The 10,163-nt window shown below is 48.1% G+C and overlaps 1 protein-coding gene across 1 annotated transcript in view; it reads right to left on the bottom strand.

The window, feature by feature from the left end:
* Sfswap (splicing factor, suppressor of white-apricot family) overlaps positions 1–10,163 on the bottom strand; it is a gene marked incomplete at its 5' end in the record, with an annotated part of 56,408 nt that overhangs the window by 31,962 nt on the left and 14,283 nt on the right. Inside the window, 3 exons of the mRNA XM_013023036.1 lie at positions 487–730; positions 8,209–8,344; positions 9,127–9,239. Coding sequence (XP_012878490.1) covers positions 487–730; positions 8,209–8,344; positions 9,127–9,239 — 493 coding nt within the window. The remainder of the gene's footprint in view (positions 1–486; positions 731–8,208; positions 8,345–9,126; positions 9,240–10,163) is intronic.

Genomic DNA, 10,163 nt, shown 5'->3' on the forward strand with positions numbered 1-10,163 from the left:
CACAGCGCACACAGCCGTGGTGGTCGTGGACACGGGGCACCGTGGCAGGACAGCACACAGCGCACACAGCCGTGGCGGTCGTGGACACGGGGCACTGTGGCAGGACAGCACAGCACACAGCCGTGGTGGTCGTGGACACGGGGCACTGTGGCAGGACAGCACACAGCACACACAGCCGTGGTGGTCGTGGACACGGGGCACTGTGGCAGGACAGCACACAGTGCACACAGCCATGGTGGTCGTGGACACGGGGCACTGTGGCAGGACAGCACGCAGCCGTGGCAGGACAGCACACAGCGCACACAGCCATGGTGGTCGTGGACACGGGGCACTGTGGCAGGACAGCACACAGTGCACACAGCCATGGTGGTCGTGGACACGGGGCACTGTGGCAGGACAGCACACAGCGCACACAGCCGTGGTGGTCGTGGACACGGGGCACTGTGGCAGGACAGCACACAGCACACAGCAGCACAGTGCACACACCTTGTGGTGGTCGTGGGCGTGGCGGTCACCTCACTGCCCGCTTCAGCTGTAGTGGGCGGGGGAGGAGGCGTGGTTCCAGGAGGTGGTGGGGCGGTGGTGGTCACTCCGGGGGAGCTGGACACGGTCACTCCAGCAGGAAGGGTGCTGTAGTAGGTGGCCACATCAATTCCTGGAGGCGGCGGCGCCAGGCAATAGGTGCCATCTGGTAACATGTAGTAGCTGTAGTACATGGCAGCCACAGTCGCTGTAAGACACACAAGAATCAAACATGGCGTCTCCTCTGCATCCCCAGCCACTCCGATACCCAGTGCACATGATCCCTCGGCCCTCAGTCTTCCGATAGGCTGGGACCACAGGTGCACACCACCATTCCTGACTGGGGTAAGGTGTGAAGACAGATCAATATATTATTCTGATACACGTACTTACTGAGCAAGCAAAACCTGACTCCAGTGAACCAGAGAGAGATGTTTTCTAAAAGTACAGTGGTACATGGACAATGAAGTTACGGGAAGTGGGAGGGACGCTCAGAGCTTCTCCCCAGACTGGGGCTGCTTACCATCTTGAGACAAGAGGGGAAACTGCCCCAAAGGAAGAGAATAGCCAAAGGCCGGGATAGACACCTGCCAGGAGCGGGGGCTGGGCGCTGTCCTGCTGGCCTCAACCTCAGACTGAAATCCTGGCCGACCAGACCACATCCAGACCCGGGACCTCTTCCTGCCCAGTTCCCTCTCTAATTATCACTCATGTCTGTACCTTGGAGAGAGCTGAAGGTTTACTGCAGTCTGTTTATTAGGTGACTATAAGTGACGTGGATCTGACATGTCTACAGATTGGGCCAAGGGCCCCAAACCTCTGGTTTCAAGGGGAGAAAGGAAGTTAAGGTTTGTTTTCCATGGGGTCTGGGAATGAAATACAGGACCCAATGCACTGAGCCATCCCCAAGCACGGAAGTTATTTTATTTTTCCAAGTTTTTATTAGCAATGTGTGTGCGGGGGGGGGGGGGTCTGCATTATTTCTACACATGCATTTAATGTAACTTGACCATTCACTCCTACTACCCTGCAGTTATCACGCCTTTAGGTCTAGTTCTCACATACAAGGAAGCGTGGTATCTGTCCAAGTCTGGTTTGCCTCCATCTATTTTTCCTACAAATGGCGTAATTTAATGGCTGAACAATACCACATAATGTGGGTATGCATGTCTATGCTGTGTTTTCTCTGCTCACTCATCTACAGAAGAGTATCTAGGCTGATGGCTGGCACAGGCTGGCTACTGTGCAAGGTGTGCTGTGACACCACAGGGCTGTGCAGGTCTCTGTTGGGCGCTCAGAGTGGTACGGAAGGATCTTGAACAAGTTCTACTCTTAATATGAGGAACCTCCGATAAATCTCCATACTGGAGACACAATTTACATGTCTTTTTGTGCAGTATATCAGGGTCCTCCTTCCCAGGGCACAGTGTATGCTGGTATAGTGCCTGGACTTGCTGGGCAGCCATACAACTACTGAGCCACACCTTCGGCTGATGGGAGCCATCTGAATTGGATCTCTATCTGCATTTCCTTTTTTTTTTTTTGGTCAGTCATGGAGCTTGAACTCTGGGCCTGAGCGCTGTCCAGCTTGCATTTCCTTTATGGCTAAGGAAGTTAACATTCAGGTAAGATACTTTACAAGGACCAATCTCCTCTACTTTCACAGTCAACAGTGCTGAGTATAAAACTCAAGCCGGGGGCCGGTGGCTTACACTTGTCATCCTAGCTACTCAGGAGGCTGAGATCTGAGGATCACAGTTAAAGCCAACCCGGGCAGGAAAGTCTGTGACTCTTATCTCAAATTATCCACTAGAAAACTGGAATTGGCGCTGTGGCTCAGGCGATAGAGCACTTGTGTTGAGCTGAAGAGCTGAGGGACAGCGCCCAGGCCCAGAGTTCAAGCCCCATGACTGACCAAAAAAAAAAAAAAAGTAACTAAAAGACAATGATAACCTCTTAATGTGCTCCAAATCTTTTATTCTTCCATAAAGAGGTCTTTCAGGGCTGAATTCTTGCATTATGAAACAAATTTTTACTTGCAGCTCAGGCATTACTTCACTGTGACTTCAGACTATTGCTGATTCCTGTCTCAGGCATGAGTCTCTCAGGGGCAGTCTTATAAAGAAGGCCTTCCAGTCCCTAGCCCGGGCTCTCCCTTCTTTCTGGTGACAAGGGCACTTCATTTCTACCTTCCTCACACGAACACCAAGGATGCCAGTGCACTTACTTCCTGGCCTGCCCTCTCTTCTCCTCCCTTCCTGACTTACAATGAAGTTATTTTTAAAAAGAAAATGCCATAACCAACAGAAAAGGCACACTTAAAAGACTGCAAAACAAGAAAAAAAATCTAATCTAGCCACACGAAATGATTTAATTTTCACTTCTATCCTTTTTAGAATAAAGCACTGTACCATTACAAAACCACTGTGAGCTGTACAATGGGCAGCATGTTACCATTGCTGCATCCAGGATGATCTTATTATCCTTTTCTGCAAGAATTTATTGCTGAACAGCAGAAGACAAATAATAAAAAGTAAAAAGCTTCAAAATAGCTCACTGTAAGGCTAAAAAATGGAAATTGCTAATTTTACTTATCTATATCTAAAGAGCTTCTAGAAGACACTTTTGTGTGCACATGTGTGCATGTATGTGTGCACATGCATGAGCTGGCTGATCCTGGGCTTGAATTCAAGGACCAGGCACTGTCCCTGAGAGTTTACCATTTGAGCCACAGCTCTATTTCTGGCTTTTTGGTGGTTAGCATCTCATGGACTTTCCTGCTGAGAGCTGGTTTCCAACCGTGATCCTCAGATCTCAGCTTCCTGAGTAGATAGGATTACTGGTATAAGCCATGGGCATCTGGTTAAGAAAGAAATCCTTTAAAATAAAAATAGATGGTCTTCCCAGCCTGCCATATTAGTAGAAAGTAAATCACAAGGAGTGTCGGAGTATGCCCTGGGACTAGTGAACACCAGGGGGCTGCAGCAGAGGGAATGCAGATGCGGCAGGGCCAGGCTGCATGCAAGCTCTACAGAAATAGGCCGAGAAAGTACTCCTGATACCAACAATATATCAGACAAGGGGTTAACATCCTGTATATACAGGGAACTCAAGACACTAATCCCTCCCAAACCTAACAAACCAATCACTAAATGGTCAAGGGAACTAAAGAGGGACTTCTCAAATGAAGAAATAAAAATGGCAAAGAAACACATGAGGAAATGTTCACCATCCCTGGTGGTGAAGGAAATGCAAATAAAGACAACCCTGAGATACCACCTTACCCCAGTCAGAATGTCCCACATCCACAAATCAGCCAACGACAAATGCTGGAGGGGATGTGGAGAAAGAGGAACCCTATTACACTGCTGGTGGGAATGTACACTTATACAACCACTTTGGAAAACAGTCTGGAGGGTCCTCAGAAAGCTAAATATTGACCTCCCTTATGACTCAGTCATACCACTTCTAGGCATCTATCCTGAACAACAGGAACCAGTATACAAGGACACGTGCACCTCCATGTTTATTGCAGCACTGTTCACAATAGCCAGGATATGGAAACCCAGATGCCCCACCACAGATGAATGGATCCAAAAATTATGGTATCTATACACAATGGAATATTATGCAGCCATTAGAAATGACAAAATAATGGCATTTGCAGGGAAATGGATGGGGCTAGAAGGAATCATGTTGAGCAAGGTAAGCCAAGAGCAAAGAGACAAACGGTACATGGTCTCACTGATAAGTGGATGTTAAATCCAAAATGTTAGGTGATACGACAAAACTAACAGAAGAAACAAAGGACTTCCACTCATCTGGTCGAAACACTACTAAATAACCCCATGCTGCTGATCACATGTATGGTATATGTGTACACCGAAGGGAAACCAGGAAGACGACACAGAACTAGAGGGAATCAGGGAAAAACATACAACAGTGGGACCCATCAGCTGCATTGGACACTGACCAAAATGAACTAAGCAACTTAATGGCAGCAATGGGAGGGAGGGAACAAGTGGGAAAGAGGGAACAGCTGATGCTATGCAAAACAAAAGAGATGTACATACCACCCAATGTGGAAGAAATAACTGCATTGCAAAGCTCTTAGAACTCATAAATGTTATAGACCGTGATAGACAATTTGCTCCAGGAAAGTTAGAATGTGTTTGTGACTTTAACTGAGCATCACTATCCCACAGTACTGTGAAATTTGGGAAATTACGTAACTACTTAATCACAATAAAAAATTTGGAAAAAAAAAAAGAAAGAAAGTACTCCTGAAACAACATATTAAAACCACAGGCCATGGGCTGGGAATGGGGCTTAGTGGTGAGTGCTTGCCTAGCATGCATGAAGCCCTGGGTTCCATTCTTCAGTACCATATAAACAGAAAAAGCTGGAAGTGGTGCTGTGGTTCAAGTTGTAGAGTACTAGCCTTGAGCAGAAGAAGCTCAGGGACAGCGCCCAGGCCTCTTTGAGTTTAAGCCCCAGGACTGGCAAAAACACCACCACCACCACCAAAAAACCCACAGGCTAATGTGGCTGATGGCTCTTACCTGTAATCTTAGCTACTCAGGAGGCTGAGATCTGAGGATCATGGTTTGAAGACAGATCCCAGCAGGAAATGTCTGTGAGCCTTTTTTTTTGGCCAGTCCTGGGCCTTGAACCCTGGATCTGGGGGTGATATCCCTAAGCTCCTTTTTGCTCAAGGCTAACACTCTACTACTTGAACAAAACACCACTTACAGCTTTTTCTGTGATTAATTGCAGATAAGTCTTATGGGCTGGCTTCAAACCATGATCCTCAGATCTCAGCTTCCTGAGTAGCTAGGATTACAGGGGTGAGCCACTGGCACCTGGCTCCATGAGACTCTTCAATTAACCACCAAAAAGCCAGACATGGAGCTGTGGCTCAAGTGGTAGAGTGCTAGCCTTGAGCACAAAAGCTCAGGGGCAGCAGCAGGCCCTGAGTTCAAGCCCAAGGATTGGCACGGGCACGCGCGCGCACGCACACACACACACGGTATAAGCAACATACATTTGGAAAGATCTAGAAAATGAAGAACAGTATGCTGGGAACAATGAACTATAATGCCGTTCATCTTGGAGCTGATGCAGGAGTGAGTATCTGAACTTCACAAACCTCATGTCAAGCATGCCTGCTGAAAATAGGGTGAACGTTTTTTGGCTACAAAAAGCCCTTTTTCCCCCATGTCCTTCCCTCAGTGTATAAAAAAAGGGGAGAGGGGAGAGGAGGAAGAAGGGGAGGAGGAAGAGGATTCAAGGCCTGGCTTGAGGGAGGAGGAGGATTCAGGGCCTGGCTTGAGGGAGGAGGAGGATTCAGGGCCTGGCTTGAGGGAGGAGGAGGATTCAGGGCTGGCTTGAGGGAGGAGGAGGATTCAGGGCTGGCTTGTGTGCCCCTGGGTCGGACGGAGGCTCTGCAGCTTATCTTGGCCAGGGAGCCCTACCACGCTCTCTCAAACACACAGCTCTGGGATGTTCATACTATCATGGTTTGGCTCCAGTCACTGTCTCCACCAGGCCGTGGATACATCACAGAGTGGCCACACTCAGCCTGGTCCGTCCAGGGTCATCCTGCAGGGGCTAAGCGTACACTGCGGCACTGAACAAACACTGCCAACAGGCAAGCATGGTCACGCGGCTTACACTCCATCTGGTTGCCTGCTACAGAGAAGACAGTTCCACCTGTGGCACCCACACGCTTCCTGTTTCCTTCTGTCAGAACCTGTCTTGGACATGTTCTAGTCAGAGGCACTGTCCACTCACACCCACTGGCTCCCTATAGCCACTGGACTGGTGCCAAAGGAAGATGCAGATAAGCAGAAGTTGGGCTGCTTCCTCTTTGGCCAGCATGCCCCAGCCGACTACCTGCCTGGTGGAAAGAGCACCTCCCCTGCAGGGGAGCACGGAGGACCACACTGGTACGCTAAACGCTCTTCCCTCACTTCAAGTGACTGCTTGAACACATACATCAAGGTTTACAGTCAGTTAATCACTTCAAGTCATTAAAAAGATAAGAGAATCGAAATAAACGTAATTCTGCAGTGCATAGTAAAGTTGGCTCTGTGTCTCCTCCAGCTCGATACCCACAATTCTACCCACCTTGGGTTGAAAATATTCATGGGAAAAGTTTCATTTGTACCATGCGAACTTCCATCACTATTGCTTTAACAGTATTAACAGTACAATATAACAGCTGCTCACCAGGCATTCCCATTGCATCCAGAGATGACTTAATCCATGGGAGAAGAGTTGAGGACCCAGGGTTTTGGTATCTGTCAGTGGTCCTGGAATCAAGTCCTGCAGATACCCTATCTTGTTCTTATGTCTTTAGTGGCAGTAATCATATGTCTAGCCAGATCCTGCCTTCTCAGTTCTTATCCACCACCCTTCCAGCATTAGGGTTAATTCAGGCCTGAGCTCTTGTTCAGCTTTTTGTGTTCCCAACTGGAGTCTACTACTTGAGCCATGCTTCCAGTTCTGACTTCCTGATGGTTAACTGGAGACAAGAGTCTCGTCTCGGTCTCCTAAGTAACTTGGGTTACAGGTGTGAGGCACTGGTGCCTGGCTCTCTCTGTTGTTAACAGAACCATGTCCATTCAATCTTACATGTCAATTCTAATAGTCTTACATTACCACAAAATTGTGTCTAGCACAGACAAGACCATCTCTCCAGAATCTGTGCTCCCCCCTCTTCTTCACAGGGCTCTGTCTTTGTTTAGGGCAGCAATGTGTTCAACCGCAGACCCCCTCGCTGCCTCCACCACAGGCAGGAAAGATCTTGAGATATTAGCCAACGATGGGCTAGAAGAAGCTGCTGGAAGGTGACACAGAGGGGCATCTTTGGCTGGCACAACCTGTCTACCTTTGACTCTGCTCTTCCTGCCTAGTTGACACTGGGACAGAGCAGCTCTCTGGCCACAGGTCCAGCCAAAGAGATGACCTGGTCATCTCTTTCAAGTTAAGATCTGGCCAGTTAGCTCCAGAGTCAAGGGAGTATACCCTGGATCTGAGATCTGGATGCAAGTAAGTGGTGCTCCCAATCAGAACACACTCAGTGGGTGCTTCCAAGTCAGGACACACTCAGTGGGTGCTCCCAATCAGAACACACTCAGTGGGTGCTCACAATCAGACACACTCAAGGGTCCTACCAATCAGAACACACTCAGTGGGTGCTCCCCCAAGTCAGGACACACGCAGTGGGTGCTCACAATCAGGACACACTCAGTGGGTGCTTCCAAGTCAGGACACACTCAAGGGTCCTCCCAAGTCAGGACACACTCAAGGGTCCTCCCAAGTCAGGACACACTCAGTGGGTGCTCACAAGTCAGGACACACTCAGTGGGTGCTTCCAAGTCAGGACACACTCAAGGGTCCTCCCAATCAGAACACACTCAGTGGGTGCTTCCAAGTCAGGACACACTCAAGGGTCCTCCCAATCAGAACACACTCAGTGGGTGCTTCCAAGTCAGGACACACTCAAGGGTCCTCCTAATCAGACACACTCAAGGGTCCTCCCAATCAGAACACACTCAGTGGGTGCTCACAATCAGACATACTCAAGGGTCCTCCCAATCAGAACACACTCAAGGGTCCTCCCCCAAGTCAGGACACACCCAGTGGGTGCTCACAATCAGGACACACCCCATGGGTACTCACAGTCGGCCGTGTATTCCACCTGTGAGGGCTGCGTGGATGCCCCATCTGGGGTGTGTGGCGTGGGGGCAGAGCTGTCAGCTTGTGCTTTTCGGACAAGGGCTGCCAGGGGGTGATCTGGGTCCACCACCTTTAAGGGCTAGGGACAGAGAAGACGGTGTTCTGAACCACATACAACCCTCTCGTTGCAAAAGACTCAACTTCAAAGTGCAGATAATCACAGGAAGGAGAAGATTGTTCAAGCCAACTTGAAACTTCGTCCTTCCTCCAAGGAATTTCTGATTTCTAGTAAACAGATTTTATCCACCCATCAGGCATTCCCTATACAGGCCAGACAAACTTTATGGTTGCTGAAAGTTTGTTTAAACCTCACAGACTTCTGCTTTTCATATTACAAATGGTGGATTTCTTCCTAAGGATGAGGGGAGAGTCAGAAGTAAATACATCTAGGGAAGGGGCTGGAGACATGGCTCAAGTGGTAGAGCACCTGCTTAGGAGGCAAAGGGCCCCAAGTTATACCCCCAGTACCACTATAATAGAAAAAAACACACACATCAAACCGTACTTATTTAAATCTGTCTCCGAAGGTAACAAATGACTGAGCAGATGTTCTGAACACTCAAAAAAGCATAAATTCTGCAATGAAGTCTACATGGCAAAACCAGTTCCAAGTCTTCACTAAATTTCTACTTATTCTAAGTATCCTAGATAGAAAAATAATCTGCTTGTGAAATTTATTAATATGTGCAGAAAACAAATGCTCTGTCACCAAGCCCAACACAAAAATGTACAAGACATCTCAAAAACAATCAAATTACAGCTGAAACACACAAGAAACACCATGCTCGGTATTTTCCAAACTTAAACTGGCAGCAAATTTGTTATGCCATAAAAACACACAGATAACAATGAAACAAAGACCTTCATCAGCTCTTCGAGGCGGCTGCTCTTTTTGGAAGCGAAGAGAGATGGGTGCAGATAGCTCCCGTCTTCCTCATCATCCTCATCCTCATTGTCAGAGTTTGGACCTGACTCTGAAATAAAAATACGTACCATTAAAATCATACTAAAAATTTTGGTAGTGAAAAAAGAATACATGCTGCGAACACCCCAGAAACAGACAAGGGCTGGCTACTGCATCATGTTATTATTTCTTAACCAAGAAATCTGTCCACAAAACCTGTGGATAATATTACTTATTCCTTGAAGTTGTTCAGAGAAAAGACCAAGAGGAAATGAAGTGTGACCCTCAACCACTTCACAGACTCCCTTTAGGGAGTCCCTAGCCTAGAGGCACTAAAATAGGCATCTGGGTGCTGGTGGCGCATGCAGAGAATCCTAGCTGCTCAGGAGGCTGCGATCTGAGGACCAGGGTTTGAAGCTAGCCCAGGGAAGGGGGGGTGGGGGTGGAGGATCTGTGAGACTCCATCTCCAAAATAGCCAGCAAAAAAGCTGGGATAGAGGAATGACTCAAATGGCAGAAAATTAGCTGAGTGAACTAAGCTAGCCACGCAAGTGCGTCCGAGTTGAAACCAGGAAAAAACTTAAAGGGCAAAAACCTTACGGACTCATGAAAAGTAACATTAACCCGAGGGGACAGATGCCCTGTAGGGAAGCTGGAGAAAATCAAACCAGCATTAAGATTTATACAAACGGGCTGGGCACAGCTCTGTGGCAGCAAGCCAGACCCTGGATTCTATCCCTAGTATTGGTGTATGTGTATGAATGGACACAACTGAAGGGAAACATCTGACTTCAGCTGAAGAGAACAAGATTCAAGGTAACATACACACAGAAAGAGGCTTGACCAAGGACAACGAACCATTTTCATTTCTTTTTTTTTTTTTTTTTTTTGGGTCCGGTTGTGGGGCCGGAACTCTGGGCCTGGGCGCTGTCCCTCAGCTCTTCAGCTCAAGGCTAGCGCTCTACCACTTGAGCCACAGCACCACTTCCGGCTT

Source organism: Dipodomys ordii, unplaced genomic scaffold, assembly GCF_000151885.1.
Source record: "Dipodomys ordii isolate 6190 unplaced genomic scaffold, Dord_2.0 Scaffold66, whole genome shotgun sequence".
NCBI lineage: Eukaryota > Metazoa > Chordata > Mammalia > Rodentia > Heteromyidae > Dipodomys > Dipodomys ordii.